This window comes from Lynx canadensis, chromosome D1 (genome assembly GCF_007474595.2).
Source record: "Lynx canadensis isolate LIC74 chromosome D1, mLynCan4.pri.v2, whole genome shotgun sequence".
Taxonomy (NCBI): domain Eukaryota; kingdom Metazoa; phylum Chordata; class Mammalia; order Carnivora; family Felidae; genus Lynx; species Lynx canadensis.
Window position 1 is genome coordinate 956,403 of NC_044312.2, and position 21,996 is coordinate 978,398.

The 21,996-nt window shown below is 50.5% G+C and overlaps 1 protein-coding gene and 1 long non-coding RNA gene across 4 annotated transcripts in view; one reads left to right on the forward strand and one right to left on the reverse strand.

Annotated features, from left to right (window-relative positions):
• The first annotated feature begins 343 nt into the window (after positions 1-343).
• Positions 344-7,697, forward strand: LOC115524517. 3 transcript variants are annotated; one of them, XR_003972119.1, is made up of 5 exons: positions 344-360; positions 791-943; positions 4,375-4,519; positions 4,900-7,039; positions 7,336-7,697. It is a non-coding gene; the product is annotated as an uncharacterized LOC115524517 (long non-coding RNA). The 3 variants fall into 3 exon arrangements; XR_003972118.1 differs by lacking the exon at positions 344-360 and having other exon boundaries at positions 929-943; positions 4,399-4,519; XR_003972117.2 differs by lacking the exons at positions 344-360; positions 791-943 and having other exon boundaries at positions 4,226-4,519.
• TMEM123 (transmembrane protein 123) overlaps positions 5,126-21,996 on the reverse strand; it is a 57,051-nt gene continuing 40,180 nt past the window's right edge. Inside the window, exons 3-5 of the mRNA XM_030330862.1 lie at positions 9,494-9,754; positions 8,507-8,660; positions 5,126-7,026 (exon numbers count right to left, since the gene is read on the reverse strand). Coding sequence (XP_030186722.1) covers positions 7,002-7,026; positions 8,507-8,660; positions 9,494-9,754 — 440 coding nt within the window. The 3' untranslated portion in view covers positions 5,126-7,001. The remainder of the gene's footprint in view (positions 7,027-8,506; positions 8,661-9,493; positions 9,755-21,996) is intronic.

The window sequence follows — 21,996 nt, forward strand, 5'->3', positions numbered from 1 at the left end:
ATATTATAGAAATTATTAAAATCCATATTAAAACAAATTTGGTAAATCTGCATTGGGATTTAAAAACGAGTGTGATGGCTTTGCTGCGTGGGCGTTGGTGAGCTGAGGAGGTGGAACGCAGGCAGTGGTGGGGGACTCCTCCTTGGGCCCGGCTTACTGTCCCAGATCTGGTCGATGGCTGAGGTCCCATGGAAAGCTCAGATACTTTAGATGCTCCGTGTTTCTTCTTACCCTGTAACTCCTTAGATCCCTTAGAGACTGGGAAGAGTCCAGATTTCTCCATCCTCCAGTCTCTTCCCACCTTTGTTTCCAGCAGGAGGTGCTGATGGAGTTGGTAGGTCCGCGTGCGTGCGTCTGCAGGTAAGTCGGTCCCTGCCCTTCCAGAAGGAGTTGAGAGCACATTAAGTCATTTTAGAAACTGTTCTGTTTCTTTTGCTTGATCGCTGCTGTATATGTTGAGGATCCACTGTGTGCCAGGCCCAGTGCTGTGTTCTTTAAACAATTAGGATGCGGTCCCGGGCTGTTATGCTCCCCATCCTTGTCTCCCTAGTACCTGGGAATGGAAGTGTATTTCTAGGTGGGGCCTTTAAAGAGGTAATGATGGCAAAGGGAGGTCCGGTGAGCCCAAGTGTAGGAGGATTGGTGTCTTCACAAGAGATCTGAATGCAGACACACCCAGAGATAGCAGAGGAACGTGGCCATCAGCAGTCGCGGTGAGAAGCCTCCGAAGAAACCAGATCTTGTAGCCTGCTGACTCCAGAAACGGTGAGAAAGTAAGTTTCTGTTTAAGTCACTCAGTCTGGCGCTCTGTTACGGTGGCCCTCGAAGACAAAGCAACGTGCGAGAAGCGCATTAGCCTGATTCCTGCCAACAGCCATAAAGGAAAACTTGAACATGGGTCTGCCTGGCTCCTTAGCCTGTGCTTTTTGGACAAATGATTCTAGTAAGTTGCGTTAATATTTTTAAAAATTGCACGGACTGTGATCCAGCATAAGAACCAAGTGTTTAAATTTGAATTCTGTGTATCTGAAAGTTGATCTGTCTTGGCTTTGTTCAGCTAGTCCATTTTAATGTGTAAGAACGTCTTTCTTGCGTTCGGTAAAAATATTGCATGAAGTGTAAGGAAGTGGTAACGTGATTCACATTTTATCTACCTGCTGAGTCCTGTCTGCCTAGATCAGGGTGAGTCGGTTTTAGTCGCTTCCTTTTTGCTCTCCTAACAATGATAATCATAACAGGTGTACCTGAACCAAGAGGCAAATGTCAGATGCTTTGTTAATTGCTTTATTTAATGCTTAAAACCCTAGGAGACTTGTAAACGGTGCAAATTTAGGCTCAGTGAAGTGTAGATTGTTGGAGGCCTGGGTGGCGGTCTACACATGGTACGGATGAGCCTTGAACAGCACACATATGCTGTGTGAGACCAGTATATGCGGATTTTTTTTTTTTTTTTTTTTTTATGTTTGAGTGCACGCGAGTTGGGGAGGGGCAGAGAGAGAGGGACACACAGAATCTGAAGCAGGCTCCAGGCTGTCAGCACAGAGCCTGATGCTGGGCTCTAACTCATGAACTAACTGTGAAATCATGACCTGAGCCGAAGTCTGATGCTTAAGCACGTGAGCCACCCAGGGGCCCCTATGCAGATTTTTAAAGTATGTCACTTGAGGGGTGCCTGGGAGGTTGTTGGTTGAGCGTCGGACTCTTGATTTCAGCTCAGGTCATGATCTCACAGTTCATGGACTCGAGCCCCACATGTCAGGATCTGTGCTGACAGCGTGGCTCCTGCTTGGGATTCTCTGTCTCCCTCAAGATAAATACACTTAAAAAAAAAAAAAAATATATATATATATATATATATACACACGTATATATATGTGTGTGTGTGTGTGTATAAGTATATATAAATATATATATGTAAGTATATATATAAAATATGTAAATATATATATATAGGACACTTTTTTTGAGATGTGTGACATCTGTTAGCCATCTGGATATCTTCTTTGGAAAAAGGTCTATTCATGTCTTCTGCCCGTTTGATTAGTTCTTTATAGAGTTTGGATACTATCCCTTTATTGGGTCTGTCTTTTGCAAACATCTTCTAACATTTAGTAGGTCGTCTTTTAGTTTTGTTGTTTCCTTCACTGGGCAGAAGGTCTTTGTCTTGATGAGGTCCCAATAGTTCATGTTTGCTTTTGTTTCCCTGCCTTTGGAGACTCGTCTAGTAAGAAGTTGCCACAGCCGATGTCAAAGAGGTTGCTGCCTGTGTTCTCTAGGATTTTGGTGGTTTCTTGTCTCATATTTAGGCCTTTCAACCATTTTGAATTTATTTTTGTATATGGTGTAAGGAAGTGGTACAGGGGGTGCCTGGGTGGCTCAGTTAAGTGTCCGCCTTTGGTTAATGTCATGTTCTCACAGCTCGTTGGTTCCAGCCTGGAGCCTGCTTCGAATTCTGTGTCTTCCTCTCTCTGCCCCTCCCCCACTCACGTGTTCTGTCTCTCTCAGAAACAAACATTAAAAAAAAAAGAGGCGGTACGGTTTCATTCTCCTGCATGTCAACCATCCAGTTTTCCCGTCACTTTTTGTTGAAGAGACTTTTTTCCATCGTGTATTCTTTTCTGCTTTGCCGAAGATGAGCTGACCATATAGGTGTGGGTCCATTTCTGGGTTTTGTAGTCTGTCAATGTCATTGATTTTTGTCTACTGTTGGCTATCAAGGATTAAGTAGGATTAGAGTATGCTGAATTGGAGAACAGAGGTATTTTCCAGGCAGAGGGAGAAATAGGAAGAAAGACAAAAATGGATGAGGCATTTTTGGAAAAAGAACGTGAATAGTGAGACGAGAAACAAGGTTGGACAGGCAGGATGGGTACCAGGTTTAAGAGGACTACAGATTATGGGTTTTGCCAGCATTAATTCTGCCAATCCATGCACACAGGATACCTTTCTGTTTGTTTTCAGTGTCTTTCCCCAGTGTCTTGTCGTCTTCAGTGTAGAAATCTCTGTGTTTTTTGATTAAATTTAATCGCAGGTACTTTGTTTTTGGTGTTATAAATATGGGATCATCTTTATTTTTCAGACGCTTTGTTGTCAGTATGTAGAAGTACTGCTTTTTGAGCATCGGTTTCTTATCTCGCAACTGTGTCCATTAGCTCTAACCGGTTTTGGTGGATCTTTAGGGTTTTCTTTCTGTTTATGAGAACATGTGTGCAAATAAAGACTATTGTACTTACTCTTTTCCAATTCTGATGCCTTTTCTTTCTTTTTAACTGCTCTGGCTCGAACTTCTCATCTTGTGTGCAAATAGTGATTACCCCGTCTTCTTTTTCTTTTTTGTTTACTTATTTTTGAGAGAGAGGGTGAGCAGGGAAAGGGCAGGGAGAGAGGGAGACACAGATTCCGAAACAGGCTCCAGGCTCTGAGCTGTCAGCACAGAGTCTGACACGGGGGCTCGACCTCACGAACTGCGAGATCATGACCTGAGCTGAAGTCTGACGCTTAACTGGCTAAGCCGCCCAGGTGCCCCACCCCCGTCTTCCTTGTGACCCCGATGATAGCCTGTACGCCGTCCACGTATGATAGCGGAAGGACATTCCTTCCAGATCTAATTTAAGGTTTCATCGTGAACAGATGTTGAATTTTGTCAGATGCTCTTGTCTAAGAAAACCAAACCTGTATGATCGCAGTCCATCATTGTGGTGTATCACGTGTGTTACGTGCATGTGTCAGAAAAGCCTTGCATCCCAGGGATAAATCACAGGTGTCCCGGCAAATGATCCTTTAAATGGGCCGAATTCTCTTTGCTAGTTTTAAAGATTTTCGCATCTATATTCATCAGGGACTCTGCCTTTGGGATCAGGGTAATGCTGGCTTTTTAAAATGTGTCCGTGGGGGGCACCCGGCTTGCTCAGGCAGAACACGTGACTCTTGATCTCGGGGTTGTGAGTTCACGCCCCATGTTGGGCATGGAGATTACTTTAAAAAATGAGTTTGTGGGGGCCTGGGTGGCTCAGTCGGTGAAGCATCCGACTTCGGCTCAGGTCATGATCTCACGGTTTGTGGGTTCGAGCCCCGCGTCGGGCTCTGTGCTGACAGATCAGAGCCTGGAGCCTGCTTGGGATTCTGTTTCCCTCTCTGCCCCTCGCCCTTGCATGCTTTCTCAAAAATAAAGGTAAAAAAAATGAAATAAAACGAGTTTGTGAGTGTTCTCTCCTCTATTTTTTTGGAAGAGTTTGGGAAGGATTAGCATTATTTCTTCTTTGGTAAAATTTACCAGTGAAGCCACCTGGTCCCAGCTGTTGTTCATGGGGAGATTTTCGCCTGGTGATTCAGTCTTGGTAGGATGTGTGTTTCTTATGTTTTTCTTGCTTTTAGAGCTCAGCTCCTCTGTCTGGGCAGGGACAGACCAGGCTTTCCGGACTGCTGACGGTCTTCTGTTGAGGATCCGAGTCGGGCAGAACTGCACCAGTCTGCTGCTTCTGCACGCGAGCAGGGATGCCTGTGAACTTGGGCATTGCAGGTAGGATGCCGTCCGACCTCTACAGACCGAAGCGCTACCCGCCACAAGACCTCCCTTCTTTTTTTCTTTAGTGTTTATTTTTGAGAGAGAATCCCAAGCAGGCTCTGCACCAAGAGCCCAACACGGGGCTCAATCTCACAAACCGTGAGATCGTGACCCAAACTGAAAATCGAGAGTCGGATGCTCAAGTGACTGAACCACGCAGGCTCCCCCCCCAAGCTCTCCTGTGACAGGTTCCAAGTGGTCGAGACCACAATGGGGGTCTCGTAGGTGCAGGGGAGACCCCTCAGTGTATTGCTGGACTGTATACTGGGGGCAGTCATTTTTTTATTTCTAACACAAATATACCTGTTTTTATAATTCTACCCAACTGCGTAAAGCAGGGGCATGAAAGGAGAATCCGGGGCAGTCCTTCGCAGAGGTTGGTGGTCCTACGAATTCCCCAGGTGGGATCGTTAACACATTGAACCAGGATGTCTGGGTGTGGGTAAGAATTTGCGCTTGTAACAGCTTTCTCAGCCAAACACACTTAAATAGTGTCTTTATTTGGGGCTTTCATTTCTCTTGAGTTTGTGGAAATGAAAGAAAACCACACACACAAACCTCTTAGATGAAGACAAAGTTTTATTCTAAAAATAGATCTCAGTAACAATGAAATACCAAAAGCTGGTCATTATAAGAAAAAGAAAAAAAGAGGTAAAAAATTTGCTTAAAATTTTCCTCCTCAAAAATACAAAATTCTCACTGTACTATATTGCGAACTCTCATTTATCTGTATGCAAATTAACTTTATCCAAAGACATTTAAAGTCACAGATTGGATTCTAATGTATCTTCAAGTAAATACATTCTCTGAGAATGCAATGAAATATTTAAACATAATTGGGATATAAATTTATGCTTAGGGAAACAGTGGTTCATGTTACCACTTCCCTCTATTTTTGCAGATAACCAAAAAAAGTGACTGCACCCCACTACTGGTATTTGAAGGTAGCAGAGAGAAAACATTAACTACATTATTTCTATCTTTAAAGGCATATAATGACCTGTAGTACTTAAAAAAAGTGGTTTCACATCTTCAAAGTGCTAGAGAAGCAAGTATCAGGGAAGACAAGGTTCGACCTCAAGTACTGAAGAATGCAGAAGACAAAAGGACGAAAAGGTAAAAGGCCCCCATCACTGTATCCATCAAAGTGGTTTAAAGACCAGGTAGGCAAGTTACACAGTCAGCCCACCTCTCTGTCCTCACCACACTACCCATGGTCACCACCTCAGTTGGCTGCACAGTGACTAGGAAGGATTGTCCCGTATCAAAATTCTTGACATTCTCTGAAGGCCAAAAGCTGGTCCCAGAAGGGCCATCCTCTTCAGTGTAGACGCACTGTCATCAGGACAGCTTAGCTTGTTGGCAGAAAGTGGTGGTACTTTACTTTGCGTAGTCATTTAGTATGACTGAAACAGCCTTTTTTTTGTCAAAACTTGACCGTGAGTTGTAAACTCGAAAACTGAACACCCAAACATAAGTTGACTGATACTGGTGTCCCGACAATACCGTGCTTTTTCTGTTAACCTAATGCAGCCTAAAGTGCCCCTCTACAGGAGAGGAGGGGCCTAAAGAATAAGAAAAGTTTCTGGTCTTAAAAATTGCTTAAGGATTTGTATTTGGAATAAAGGTTTTTTAGTATATCCCCAAATCAGATAAAATCAACAGTGCACAAAAATACAGCATCTTCCTGTAGGTCAGTAGCCTGAGGGGTGCCCTCCTATCCCTGGATCGATCCACACAGCCTTCTAGAACTCTAGAGAAATACCACAGGGGCTTATGTTAGTATGTTTACACTACATTAAACCATCCTACGACTCAACCTACAGTTAACCGGTGCGTATGAAACAGCGCAGTTTCCAGCAGTGGCAACACTCACGGTAGGAAGGTAAGCGGACGAGATCGTGAACACGCTGCTACGACGTGCAGAAATGAGAGAGGGAAAAGACAGACTAAGTGCCACAGAAGCCGTAACGATGACACAAGCTCTGACAGGGCTCAGCCACACGTTCTCGTGCTGGGGGCGGGGTGGTGCATTTTGTTTCTCACCCAAGCATGAAGCTTTGAAACTAAAGTTATGTCGGAGACCTGATTTACTCGGAATTTCTGCGGTGTGGCTTTAGAGCAGAGCCGGCTCTGGGGAGCAGTGAAGGTCTGTGTCGTCGTCAGTACGTGCCGTCCCAGTGAGTTACTCCCCCGGCGTGACCAAGACCACAAGAAGGAGAACGGCACTGGTCTGTGTTTTTAGAAGTGACTGTAACCACTGCACATGCTCATTTAAAAACCGAAACCAAACTCTTCAGTAATCCTGAGGAATCTTTACATGCGTATAACGTACAACGTACTATATAAACATGATCTGCGTATACTGTTTCCAAGGAGAGTCATCCAAATTCATCGATAGGGCTGTACTGATCTTCCCATTGGTGCCTGGAGTCCCTTAAATGATGGCATCGTGTTCATCGCTGTAATCAAAAGGTAAAATTGTTTTGTATTCGTGCCAAAGCGGTTTCGGTTAGTATTTTTACATAACTTCAAAGCTGCAGAATGAAAATTGTCATTTACGTGAAATTTGTTCACGGGGCGTGAGGGTTCCCATAGTGACCCTCGAATGTCTGCTCTGCCCCTTGTGGCTTCTCGGCCGATAGCCACAGAAATCCAAAACAGGCACCCTCCTTCCTGGACCATCCCCTGTGTGTCGGGTGTCACATACCTCATTTTCATCCTCCCGGAAACCCTATTTACGTACTGGCTTCCTTTATTCGTTTTTGCAGAGGACCTGAAGCCAAGCAAGCACGTGGGAAGGTGCCCAGAAGTGCCGCTCCTGCACCAAACCCCACCCCTGCACGCTTCTGTCACCGCGGGTAACCTTTTCATGCTCACTGCTACAACTGCTACGTGGGGAACGTCTCCAGTTTTGAGCGGGACAGACAAATCCAGCGTTCTGTAAGAACTCGAACTTCAGAGCGGCTCTCGGCTTCTAAATGTGCCGTCCCGTAGCACTAAGAAAAAGGCGCTGTGGTCCGTGGACGGTAAGGTGCACCCTAACTTCGGAGACGTGCCGTAGAGGGGGAACAAAACGAAAGCAGCGCGGACTTTCACTCGAGTCCGTGAGGTACTTTCTCTGGGGCTCTGTCAACAGACTCCAGGCACAGCCCCTCCCAGGCAGCGGAGCACGGCTGTGTATGTGAAGACTGGCTCCTACTAGCTACAGCACATGCTGTGTGCTTAAGGCAACTTAAAACGAAAACACGGTTTGCTTCACTACTTGTAGCCTCATTTACATCAATAAACACTGATGCTATAACAGAGTGAGTGGCATTTCATGTCCTATGATCAAGACGTACCTTCACTGGTGAAATTTATCAAGCACACATGATAAATATTTCTAGAAACACAGAATCTGGCAAAACACCTCGATGCTCTGAAAGCAAGTTTGCTAAACCAGCTCCCGACGTGAAAGTTGGTGTGGGACACACGTGTATGACGAGTTAAAAAATTGGGAAAAGTAGCCCTTCGGTGGTGTTTACAGTACATTAAGAATCAAAAGAACGAATTGGCTCTTGTATTCTATAAGAGCGAAAAAACCCCAAAAGGGACTTAAACCCTCCAAACAACGTAAGACCCACACAGTTATGGAAAGGGTGAACGTGGTAAGAGCTCTTAACTCACTTGATGCAATGACTTAGAAAATGAGACCGTGAAGAATTTCTTGAAAACCAGGTTTCTACCAAGGATGTTCCCTTAGTGCTACTGACGAGCACCAGCCACACCCTCCTGGTAAGGTTACAGGGGTGAGTGAAGAGGGAGAACTCAGGAAGCGGGACATTTGTACCGGCACGAGCATCCATTTTTTGTTCGCAAGTACAGTTCATAAATCTGTGGCCCCCTTTCGGTATTTTGTCACGATCGTGAAAGAAATACAGAAATCCTATCCAAACTCACATGGTTCTGTACCGAATGCCTCTTCGTGAATAGTACGTTTTGCATCCGAAGTACAGAATCGACAGAACTCCCAGGGTTAATACGATGCCACCGAGAAAGCTGCCGATATCAAATTTCGATCCTGGGTTTTCTTTAGAATTGATAGTTGCTGTGACTAGGAGAAAAGAAAAGTAGGCTTTAGTGGTTTTTAAAAAACATTACAAAAAGCTGCCACTCGAATCTCTATCCAAGGAAGCAGAGCCGCGGGAGGAGCTCCCCAGCCGGCCTCCTGCCCGGTGGCCCCGGGGCCCCTCCCCCACCTGAGGGTGTTTGTGCTGGGGGACCACAGCCTCGGGCAGCACCCTCTGGGACTGTTTCCTTATTCCCTTGTCCCGGGAAGAATCGGTGCCTGAACCAGGGCGTCTAACGGAAGTTCTCTGTTCGATAAATAGACTGTTGTATCACATCGAGGGCCCTGGTGACATTACAGCAGATTTCAGAACACAAACTGCAGGAATAAGGCTTTAGGGTAGAAAATACAGAAATCTGCGGCAGACACGACGAAGCCTGCCGTTTGTGCTGGCCTTCAAGCGGACCTGAACTTGGAAAACCTTGAAGGGACGATGCCAGGGCTCTGAGCTCGTGGTTTCACGTTCCATCTTAAGTCCAAGCACGAAGCGTGCTGGCGGACACCATATGCGTGGCCGCGCCCGTGACACCCAGGAGCCAACACCACCGTGAGCACGCTGTGGGGGTGGAGGCCCCGCCCAGGCGCGCACGAGGGGCCCGGACAACCACGCGAAGGACCATCCGGGTAGGACTTCCTCCTCCAGTCACATGGCCTGGTTCAGGGGAAACCCGCTTCCTACGGGGACAAGGTTGGCGGCACCCGCACGGGTGATTTCTGTACACGACACGGTCGTCCGCACTCCCGCCGGAACGGAGCCACGCGAGTGCGGCATCTGACACCGGCTTTGAGCACGGAAGGGGCTCAGCTCCCATACGTACTTGTCACGGGTGAAGGCACAGAGGTGGCCGAACGGTTGTGGGCCGTGCTGGCGGTGGACGGCATCTGGGACGCGCTATGGGAGACGTGGGTGGCGGAGGTCGTGTTCGGGGAGGCCCCCCGTGTCGTGAATCTGGGTGCTGCTGTGGGCGTCGAGGTGCTGACAGCGTGTGTCCTGAGGACTTGGGACAGGGCGGGCGCGAGGGCTTTCGTCGTGTTGGGGGGCGCACCCGTGTGGCTGGAGGTCACTGTGGTGGCGTTGCCTGCGAGAATGAGACACATGAACATGACACAGGGCCCTCATCTCTGGGAAGGGAGTTGACGGGAGGACGGAGACGGCGCGGGTGGTGGGTGGCCGGGAGTGCGCACCCCGTGCGACGTGGCCGGCCGGTGAGCCTGTCAGGGGTGACCCCCCCCCCCCCCGCCCCCCGGGGCGTGGCTGTCGGGACGACCTCCCACGGCTGGAGGCTCCAGACACCCCTCAATCCCGGAGACCCCCGTTCGCGCCTGGGGCGGAGGCCTTCACGGGGACGATTCGGACCCGTGCGCACCGAGCACGTGTCCCGGGTCCCCGCCCCGGCGACGGCAGCGCCAGCTCACCCCAGGCGCACGCTGCCGGGGACAGAGACATTCCGTCCTCTCTCCGCCCCTTCGCACGGCCGTGATGATCTCCGCCTGTTCCCTGTCCTCGGGCTCACCCGCGGCGCTGCCGTCCCACGGGGCCTGTCTCCACCTCTCAGCCGGCACTCGCACGCTCCTCCCCGGGGAGAGCGACTCAGGCCGGGGGTGTCGCGCTCCGTCACTGCCGGAGGGGACTGCCGCCGACAGGAACACCCTTGCCTCCAGTCCGCTGGACTTTTTCTTCGAAGACTTCCGGACACGCCAGGCTCGCGTGTCTACCGGCTTCCCGGTACCTCCCCCGGGCGCGGGTCCCTACGGTGCGCTCTCGTCCGCGCCGTGTGACCCCATTTTTTTAGCAAGGCCCAAGGAACACTGCTGTGCTATGGAGACCGGTGAACCAGTAAATTCTCGTGATTCCGAGCGGAGGACACAAGTGGCAAGAACCTGAGCTACTGTGGGTGCTCTGTGCTCAGACGACACGCTTCAGGACGGACACGCTCCCTTTTGTTCTAAACCGGTGCGTGCCATCGCGGTGGATTCGACACGCGTTTCTATCGCATTTTCAGCCCAGCACGATCTGTGCGCAGTCCACCAGGAGGCGCGGCGCGACCCGCGCGCCCGCCCCGCCCCTGCCCCGAGACCTGGCCCCTCGCTGCGCCAGGTCACCCGAGCAAAGACGGAGCCGCGACGGCTTAGTCTTTCCAAGCGAGAAAATCCAACCGTGTTCAAGAAACGAGCAGCTGAACATTTCTACAAACGGACACGACAGGCCCCTGGGCTTTTTAACTGTCCCGATGCCCACGAGCGTCACCGAGATCCCAGGAGGCCGGCGAGGAGCTCCCGCCCAGTGACACTACGCCCTCGTGCGCCCATGTGCACTCGCGGGTCTTCCGGCCCCCGAGGGACAGAAGCTGTGCGGGTGCGGGTGGCACCCGGGGCAGGACAGGGGCTCGCAAGGCCCAGGGCTCCGGGCACGGAGCAAGTCCCGGGACGCAGCACACTGCGCGGAGCACGCACTCTTACTGCGTTTCCAAGTTGCCGAAAACAAATCTGCGAGGTCGTCATCACAAGGCAAAACCCCGTGACCGCGCTCGGTGCCCAAAGCTCGGACTCCGTGTGGGGACGGCTCTGCAAAAACGCACAGCTGTCGGCGCACAGCCGGGACCGGATCTCAGTAAAAGTGCCGAAACGAGACGCCGTCGAGGCCCAAACGGTCGTCACGGGAGGGTGCGTGTGTCCGTCCGCTCGTCCCTCTGCTCAGGAAGGGGCAGACGAGAACGCCACCCCCGCTTCGGACCAAGCAGGAGAGCCTTCGGCGGAGCAGCCCCTGGACTTGTGGGGCACAGAGACCGAGTGACTCTGGCCTGACGAGGGCCCGGTCCCGGCGGTGAAGCTTAGAAAGCGGAGCTGGGTGTAGACTGTTCACACTGACAGCAAAGGCGGTATTTCCCACGACCCCGGTCTGGCCCCCACCCCTGCCCCATGCAGCCCCCAGGCCCTGCACAGTGTACACAGCTCGCTCCCCCCACCCCCCACCCGGCTGCACCTGCCCCACTGACTGCCTTGTGGCCACGCTCCGCAGAGGGAGGAGGGTGACCGGCAAGGAGGACACAGGACCTGGGCCACGGGTGTGTGGAGTCCGGGTCGGGAGGAGTCGGGCCCCAGCCGGGGGAGGCCCAGGAGTCCACCTCGGCCCGAAGCAGGCGTCCCGGCCTCCCAGCCCACCAGCGTCCAGTCCTGCGATGCGAGGACGACCGGAGCCCAGCAGCCGTCCATGTCCCCTCCCCACCGCCAGCCCCGATGCTGCCGTGGCCCGGCCTGGCACAGGGGGTTAAGCCCTAGGTTCGGATGACCACGGCTTCATCATCTTAGGATCATTCTGGAAGGCAGAGGCACCCGAGGTCCAAGTCAGCGCTCAGTGGATACAGCTGTGGGGGAAGGGCGTGTTCGACGCATGCCAGCTGCTGCTCTGTGGGGCGGGCCCAACTCAAAGGGACGCCCTCACCCCAGGACCGCAGGATGTCCCACACACTGGCACACAGGATCCTTACGTGGGATCGAGTCACAATGAGGTCACTGGGAGGGATCTCATAAAAGGAGATTCACCCTCCTGCCTCTAGAAAACACGGTGCCACACAAGGGTCTACGAGAGGCAACAGAGATAATTTAGGTTGAGCAAGCAGCACAGTGCCTGTGACAGAGGGAACATCAGTGAGTCATTATTCCTTTTATTTTCATTTTGAGAGAGAGAGAGCAGGGGAGGGAGGGGCAGAGGGAGAGGAAGACAGAGAATCCCAAGCAGGCTCCTCGCTGACAGCACAAAGTTCCACACGGGGCTTGAACTCACAACTAGATCATGACCTGAGCCGAAATCAAGAATCAGACGCTTGACTGAGCTCCCCCTCCCCCAGCTGCACCAATTTTTACCCTTTTTTGAGCATGAGCTTCATGAGCTGTACGTATTTCCTGCACCGAGCTGCACCGTCACATCCCCTGTCCCCAGGGTCACCACCAACGCCATCTGAACATCATCATATCAAAGAGGGTGCCGGGGTTCTTCAGTTCATCGAGACAATTACCCAGGACAATAATGTGAAACCAGGCCAGTGTCCAGGACCACTGACAACAGGGACACCGCGTCCACCGTCTGGATTTACCTGGCTGTCTCCTTACGGCTCCGCTCAAGCCACTTCCCTCACTCCTGCAGCCTTGGGTCCAAGGGTATAGCTAGGTGCCATGTTTTCCCTTTAACCTAACAATTTCAAGGTTGAGGGTGACCATGTGCTTTCATCAGGGCATCAAATACACACTTAAAAATACACATGAAGACTTTACAATCACATTTAGTTTTAAATGGGACACTAGTGCCTTTTCACTTCGTGTCTCTGAGTGGAGCTCACCCAAAGACAAGGACTGAAAGTGAAGGGACGGGAAAAGGTATTCCGTGCAAATGGCAACTAGAAGAAAGCTGGGGTAACCACACTTAAATCAGATAAAACAGACTTTATTATTTTTTTTTAATTTTAAGTAGCCTCCATATCCAATGTGGGGCTTGAACTTACAACTCTGAGATTAAGAGTCACATGCCCTACACACTAAGCCACTCGGGTGCCCCCAAAATGGACTTTAAAACAAACAATGTAACAAGACAAAAAAGGGCACTGAATAAAGATGTCAATTCAAGAAGAGAATAAGATATTTGTGTGTATTTAATGTACCCAACATAGAGGAGTGAAGTGTATAAAGCGGCCATTAATAGACCACAAGGGAGTAAGAAAACCAATAAGAGCAACCCTATAGTCAGATCAACTAGGCAGGGAAATAAGAAAAATACTGACCTTAAACAATGTTAGACCAGGTGGACTTCGCAGACAGACACATTCTTCTCAAGTGCACGTGGGACATTCCCCAGAATAGATACTATGTTAGGTCACAAGTCTTATTAAAAAAACAAAAACAAAAACAAACATACCAAGCCTATCAGCCACAACAGTATGCGACTAGAAATCAATTAGGAGAAAACTTGAAAATTTACGACTACGTGAAGTTTAAGCGACATGCTACTCAACAACGCTTCAAAGAAGAAATCAAAAGGGAAATCAAAGTATACCTGAAGACAAATGAAAATGCAAGTGCGACACACCAAAACGAATGGGATACAGCAACAACGGCTCTACGAGGAAAATTTACAAAGATGAACGTCTACTCAAGAGACAAAGTTCCAAAAGCAACAACCTACCATTACAGCTCAAGGAACCAGAGAAAGAACAAAGGCCAAGGTTAGGTGAAGAAAGGAAGCAACGAAGATCACAGCGGAAATAACAGTGGGAGAGAATGAAAAGCCCAGCGAAACAAAGAACTGATTCTTTGAAAGGATGAACACGATTAACAAACTTTTAGCTACAATCACCTAGACAGAAAGGACTGAAATAAAATCAGAAATCAAAGAGATACACGGATACCACAAAATCAGCAAGAACGAACCGTAAGAGACTGCCAGGAGCAATTCTCTGCCAAAAAAATCGGTCAACCTACGATAAACGGGTAAGTTCCTAAAAACACACAACTTTCTAAGACGAAAGCATGAGAAGATAAGAGAATCCGAACAGACCCGACCAGACCTATCACTACTAAGGAGACCGAGTCAGTAAAGAAAACCTCCCAACAAACCACAGTCCAGGGCCAGACGGCTTCACAGGCTGAGTTCTGCTCAACATTCAAAGAAATAACAACACTCCTTCTCAAACACTTTCGGAAATATAAGAGAAGGGGATACTTCTCAACACGTTTTACCAGGCCGGCATTACCCAGATCCCCAGACCAGATCAGGATGCCACAAGCAAAGAAATGTAATACCTTTATCTCTGATGAAAATAAATGCAAAGATCTCCAACAAAGTATTAGCGACCCATATTCATCAATATATTAAAAGGATCCTACACCATGATCAAGTGGGATTTTTTCCAAGGATGCAAGGGATGCTTCAGCATCTCTGAATCAATTATACACCACAGGAACAAAATAAAGGTTAGAAATCTCATGATCATCTCAACAAATGCAGAAAATGTAACTGATAAAATACAACATCTGTTAATGATAAAAACTCTCAAAAAAGTGGGTACAGAGGAAACGTAACACACAATAAAGGCCATATGTAACAAACCCAGAGCAAACTTCATACTCAATGAAAACTTCTATAAGCTCAGGAACAAGACAAGGATGCCCCTCTTGCCACTTTTATTCAACTAGCCAGAGCCATTAGGCAGAAAAATAAAAGGCAAATTGGCAAAGAAAAAGTAAAACTGTCGCCATCTACAGATGGCATATTACATACAGAAAACCCTAAAGACACCACCAAAACAAGTGTTGGAACTAACAAACAAATTCAGTTAAGTTGCAGGATACAGACATCACTATGCAAAATCGGCAGCATTTCTAAACACTGACCAAGAACCTGCAAAAAGGCAAGTTAAAAACACAACTGTAGTTACAACTGCATCAAGAAAATAAAACACCCGGGAATAAATGTAACCGGGAAGGTGAATGACAGTAAACTGTAAAACACTGATAAAAGAAACTGAAGGTGACGCCAATAAATGGGAAACTATTCCATGCTCATGCATTGGAAGAATTACTATCGCTAAAAAATCCATTCTGCCCAAAGCTGTCTACAACCCAACGCAGTCCCAATCAAAATTCCAATGCCATGTTTCACACAAAGAGGAAATCCGTAAGTTTGTATGGAATCAACAAAAGACCTCAAGTAGCCCAAGGAATCTTGACAAAAAAGAACAAAGCTGGAGACATCAATTTCAAACTACTACAAATCTGTACTGATCCAGGCAGCGTGTATTGGCAGAAAAACAGACATCTAGATCAAGAGAACAGAAGAGCCCCAATAAACCCATACACCTGTGGTCAATTTCTAACAAAAGATCAAAAAATATACCATGGGGAAAACAGCGTCTTCCCCAAAGGACGCTGGGTGAGCGGGAACACCAGCTTACACCACACACACAAATTAACGTGAAATGGATTAAGGACTTAAATGTTAAGACTTAAGCCACAAACTCCTGGCAGAAAACATAGGCAGCACACTCCTTGACGTCAGCCATAGCTATTGTTTTTTTTTCATCGGATACCAAAAGCAAAGGCAACAAAAAAGCAAAAAATAAACAAATGGGGCACCGAACTAAAAAGGTTCTGCACAGCAAAGCAAACCGTCAACAAAATGAAAAGGCAACCTATGGAATGAGAGAAGATATTTGCAAATCATCGCATAAGGGGTTCATAGTCAAAATACATAAAGAAGTCATTCAACTCAACAGCAAAAGAAAAACAATCCAATTAAAAAAAAACAGGTAGAGGATCTGAAGAGAAATTTTTCCACAGACATGAAGATGGCCACCAGACATGAAAAAAATGCTCAACGTCACTCATCGTCAGGGAAATACAAACCAAAACCAAAATGAGATACCCCCTCACCCCTGTCAGAATGGCTCACATTAACAACATAAGAAACAACAGGTGTTAGCAAGGATGTGGCTTAAGGGGAACCGTCTTAAACCATTCGTGGGAATGCAAACTGGTGTAGTTGTTCTGGAAAACAATATGGAGGTTCCTCAAAATATCAAAAATAGAAATACCAGGGGCACCTGGGGGGCTCAGTCAGTTGAGCATCCGACTTTGGCTCAGGTCACGATCTCACGGTTCACGAGTTCGAGCCCCACATCAGGTTCTCTGCTGAGAGCGCAGAGCCCGCTTCGGATCCTCTCTCCCTCTCTCAAAAATCAACAAACATAAAAAAATAAAAATAGAAATACTATATGATCCAGAAATTCCATTTCTGATTACCCTAAGATAACAAAAACACTAATGTAAAAATGTATATACACTCCCGTATTTATTGCAGCATTACCTGCAATAGTCAGGATATGGAGGCAACCTAAGTGTCGGTTGACAAGTAAAAAGATAAATATGACGTGGTGTATGTATACGATGGAATACTATTCAGTGATAAAAAAAAAAATCTTGCCATTTGGGACGATGTGGATGGAGCTTAAGGGTACTTTGCTATATGAAATAATTCAGAGAAAGACAAATACTGTATGATTTTCACTTATATGTGAAATTAAAAAAATTAAGCTCACAGACACGATACATTGGTGGTTCTAAGAGGTGGGCTGGGGTTGGGGAGGGAAGGGGAGCAAAGTGAATCTAGAGGGTCAAAGGTACAAACTTCCAGTTATAAAGTCAGTCAGTCAAGGGAACGTGAAGCACAGCAGGGTGACCATACTTAATAAGACCAAATTGCATACTTGAAACATGCTAAGAGTACGTCTTAAGAAAGTTTCTTCTTATGATGCCAACTTCTAACTATGTATGGTGGCAAAGGTTAACCAGACTCACTGCGATCATTTCGCCATGCAAATATCGAGTCATCATATGTTGTACATCTGTAATTGTTCACCGATTATACTCAAACAACAGTGCTGAAACTATAATCATATGCAATAGTGTTTAAGACAAAAGTCATAACCAGAAACGTTTTAAGAAAGGACATTTCACAGGGCGCCCGGGTGGCTCAGCTGGTTAAGTGTTCAGCTCTCGACTTAGGCTCAGGTCATGGTCTCGTGCTTTGTGGGTTCGAGCTCATGCTGGGCTTTTTACTGAGTGTGGAGCCTGCCCGGGATTTTCTCTCTCTCTGCCCCTCCCCTGCTCACGCTGTCTCTCTCTCAAAACAAATAAACATTTAAAAAGAGAGAGAGAGGGGCGCCTGGGTGGCGCAGTCGGTTAAGCGTCCGACTTCAGCCAGGTCACGATCTCGCGGTCTGTGAGTTCGAGCCCCGCGTCAGGCTCTGGGCTGATGGCTCAGAGCCTGGAGCCTGTTTCCGATTCTATGTCTCCCTCTCTCTCTGCCCCTCCCCCGTTCATGCTCTGTCTCTCTCTGTCCCAAAAATAAATAAACGTTGAAAAAAAAAAAAATTTTAAAAAGAGAGAGAGAGGGGCGCCTTGGGTGGCTCAGTCAGTTGAGCATCCGACCTCGCCTCAGGTCATGATCTCACAGTCTGTGAATTCGAGCCCCGCGTCGGGCTCTGTGCTGACAGGTCAGAGCCTGGAGCCTGCTTCGGATTCTGTGTCTCCCTCTCTCTGTGCCCCTCCCCTGCTCATGCTCTGTCTCCGTCTCAAAAAATAAAAACATTAAAAAAAAACTAAAAAAGAAAAAGAGAGAGAGAGAGAGGAATGTGCCGCTTAAATCCATCTACCAGAAAGGAATCTAGGTTCGCACAGACTTCTGACGTGGTCAGCCCGGCAAACACACACCACCCCTTCCTGGGACGCAGACAGAGGTTTCCCTGGGAGGAAAGGTAAGAACTCCTGAAGGCCAGAGTCCAAAATCTACTTTCTTTTTTTTTTTTTTTAATTTTTTTTTTAACGTTTATTTATTATTGAAAGACAGAGTCAGAGCCTAAGCAGGGGAGGGGCAGAGAGAGAGGGAGACCCAGAATCCAAAGCAGGCTCCAGGCTCTGAGCTGTCAGCACAGACAGAGCCTGACGTGGGGCCCGAACTCACGGACCGTGAAATCAGGACCTGAGCCGAAGTCGGACACTTAACCGACTGAGCCACCCAGGCGCCCCAAACTCTACTTTCAGAGGCTCCCTTCAAGGGACAGTTCGTGCACACGGAGAACGAACCCAGGAGCACCCAGCTTGGCCCCAGCTCTGCTGAAACCGGCATCTCGAGGTGGCTCTTCCATGTACGGGTTCCGTTCTAGGTTTGTGCGTTCTGGGACTTCTTCAGCGTTCACGCTCACCGTTCTTAAAAAAGTAGACATCTCACTAAAAAACCCACTGATCATCCATTCATTGCTACATGATTCGAACCACCCCCGGATTCACTCAACATCGAGCACCCCGTGTGCCAGGCTCTGAGATTCGGTACCGAGTACACCTCCCAGCCCTCAAGTACCCGTCTAGGGGGAGGAAAGCGGCGACAGATCAGCCTTGCACGGCGAGCCCTAAACATGGATGAGCAAGGTGCTGGGTGAGGCCGAATTCACTTAAACCCACCAATTATTTGAGTCTACAAATCTGGCGTAACTTACCCTGGGGTAAACACACACACGTGCTGCCCGTTGACAGAGGACGCGCTGTTACCAATGATGGGAGGAGAAAGCACGCCAAGGGCACCCAAGCTGCTGTGGCGCAGGGGACGTGCACGGCCTAGAACTCAAGCGTGGCACGGGCGACCCAGGCCACAGAGGGCGGACGCGGTGAGGACGGAAGGAGGCTCAAGCGTGAAGGCAGGAGGAGCGTGGCGAGGAGGGGAGCCGCCGGGGCGACGCGGCACAGGGTCACCCGCGTGCGGGGTGGCGTGAGAAGACAGCGGGTGCGCGTGGACTCACGAGGACTCCCCGGCGGTAGCGGGGGGACTGGGGGGGGGGGTGAGACACACAGGCCAGGAGGAGCGGGAGGCCAGGACCCACCGCAGGGACCTGAGCCACGCGAGGCAGGGACGACGCCTGGAATGAGGGGCTGGGCGACGAGGGCTGGGGAGGAGTGGCTGCAGCCCCCCGGCCGCCAGCGCTCCCCGACGTGGCGCCCTGCCGCTCGCCGCGATTTGGACGACTTGAATTCCCCGGCAAAGACCCCAGGCGCGAGGATCGGCAAGGCCCGACTCGCGGGCCTTCGCGAGTCAGGTTCTTCGGAACGTGGCCACTTGCTTACCTGCGGTCCGCGCCGCTGCCATGTGGGGGCGGAGCGGGGCTGGGAGGGAGGCCACGTGGCTCTTCGTGACAGAAACTCTGGCGGCCTGTCGGGTGTCAGTCCGTAAGGACTAACAGAGGAGTTCAGGGTCACCACGCCGTCCCTCAGGCACCAGGCGCACACGGCTTACGGGAGCGGAACCCCAGAACCGCCCGGGACGAGCTGCTCGCACGGTGTGCGTCGGGGCCCCTCGACGTGGAGACTTCGTGCGCGGCAGGGGCTGTGCGTCCGGCCCGGGAGACGCGGGCACGGCGGCTGGTACACGGGGCGCACGCAGAAGCGATGGCTCTGCTCTCGCGACGGCTCACAGGCAGCTGCGCACCGGGGCGGAGCCGCCGCGGAAGGACAAAAGGACGCAAGGACGCCGGCCGCCTACAAGCCGCCCTCACCCGCTTACCGTAACAGGAAGGGCGCCTCCAGTCCTCCCACGAGCCCAGATGAGGCAGAAACCAGTTCAACGGAGACCAGAGGCGGGGACGGGCAAGAGGCAGGCCTGTTCCCCTCAACGGCACGCCCCGCTGGGAGCCAGGAGACGGCCGCCGAGGCCGCCTCCCGCGTTAGTGCGGGGACACTAAGCCAGCACCTCGGGTGGTTCAGCCCGGAGCGTCCCTCCTCGCCAACGTCACGCGATGCGCCAGCGGTCCGCACGGTTCCCGCCACGGGTGATGACCACGGTCGAGGAGGAACAGTGCCTGAGGTCTGTCTCCTCGTGGGGGAAAGCCTTCGTGGGAAAGGCCTCTAAGAAATGGGCCCGCATTTTATCGCCATCTTTTTAAATGTCTGTTTATTTTGGGGCGGAGGGGCAGACAGAGAGACCCAGGCTTTGAATCAGGCTCCGGGCTGAGCCGTCAGCACAGAGTCCGACGTGGGGCTCGAACTCACAAACCGTGAGATCATGAGCTGAGCCGAAGGCGGATTCTTGACTGAGCCACGCAGGCGCCCCGACACGGGCACACACTTTAGATGGACTCTACTTCGCGAAAGTAAAGGTCTATGATTTAGAGAAGTGCTGCTCTTTTAAAAGCCGGGGTGCACAGTGACCCAAGACCAGCCACACTCACCAAGACAAGGCAGCCGTGCCCCCCCCCCCCCCTCCGCAGTCGTGAGCGGGACACACAGGCGTTCCCTACGAAGACGAGGTTTGACATCCAGCGCCTCATGAAAGAGCCTGGGACCCAGACACGACCGTCCTGCGCTGCCGGGTGAACACGTCCACGTGTTCAGAAGCGTCCACACCACCCTGGATTAGCTCCTGGCTGTGGATGTTCCAGCAAGTTCCAGCGGAAGGGCTCAGCCAGGTTTCCGAGCCGAGCTCTTCTCCGCAGGCTGCTGGAGGAAGCCAGGTCCCCGAGCCTGGGGCTCCGAGCCCCTCTCGCTCCAGGGGCCGCCCACGTTCCCGCAGCCCCTCTGCCTTCAAAGCCAGCATCAGCATGTCCGCCACGCGCCTGCCATCTCTCCACCCCCCTGCCGCCGGCCACAGACACCTGGTGGCTTTAGCTCAGGCCCACCTGACCAGGGGCCGAAAGGTCAACGGATGGGTAACTCTAATCGCATCTGCAAGATCCTTCTTTCCACGGGAATGCGGGCTCACCGTCCCCGAAGAGAAGGAATCACACGGTGTGAGCGGCCCTGGGGATCATCTACAACTGTGCCCACCACAGGGTTCCGAGAAAGGCGATCCCGCTTCGTCAGTCTGGCGGGACGACATCCCGGCTGTCGGAGGCGACGCGGCGTCCACAGACTCTCCCTGAACGCAGCGCACAGCGGTCAGGCCGACGGAGCCCCCGCCCACGCTGGGCACTAGGCGTCTTCCGGAAGGCCTGCAACGGAGGAAGAGCGTGCTCCCTCACGTCGCGAGCAACCGCTTACTGGCTGCCAGCAGCCTAGCCTGAAACCAGGAGACCCCGCCCCTCGTGCGCATGGGCGCGGGATTAATCCAAGGGTGTAAGCACGACAGCCCCCGCCGGAGGCTGGGGTGGGGCTGGGGCTGGACACGGACCAGTCACCCACCCACACGACCGGACAGTGCCATCCACCATCGCAGCCTCGACCCACCTCCCCCTCCCCCGAAGAGCGTTGTGTCCAGTCCCCAGAGAGTGGCCGCTCCCCTCCCCTTTCTGTCCATTCCATCCCCGCACGTCAGCAGAGGGGCTCGACGGGGCTCCATCAGTAGAGGAGGGGACAGATTCAGGAGTAGAGCCGTTCATCCAAAAACAGAATTCCACTTATTTACGAACAGAAGTTGGCGGCACAGAGCAGAAGCATTTGGTATAAAGACGGGGTCGCTTTGCTGGTACTCCCACTTTGGAAGTAGGGTTCTCACCTCCGCCATTGGCTCTGTCTGCTCCTCCCCCGCCTGGAGCAGCTTTTCTGGATTAGCTAGAACATCAATGGTTTCTCCCTTGTTTTAAAAAGTCCAGAAAGAGTGATGCCGGAAGTACATTTGAAGTGGCTTTGATCGTTTCTATCTTTCCTCCCAATTAAATGCTGAAACTACACCGTTCTCTGTAGTAACTTAGAAAACGTATTGGAAGAGAATGGAAAAGGATAATTTGGGTGTAGAAATAGGCGCACGAATACGTATTACACGTGCACCGCACGTGAATGTGCACAAAGA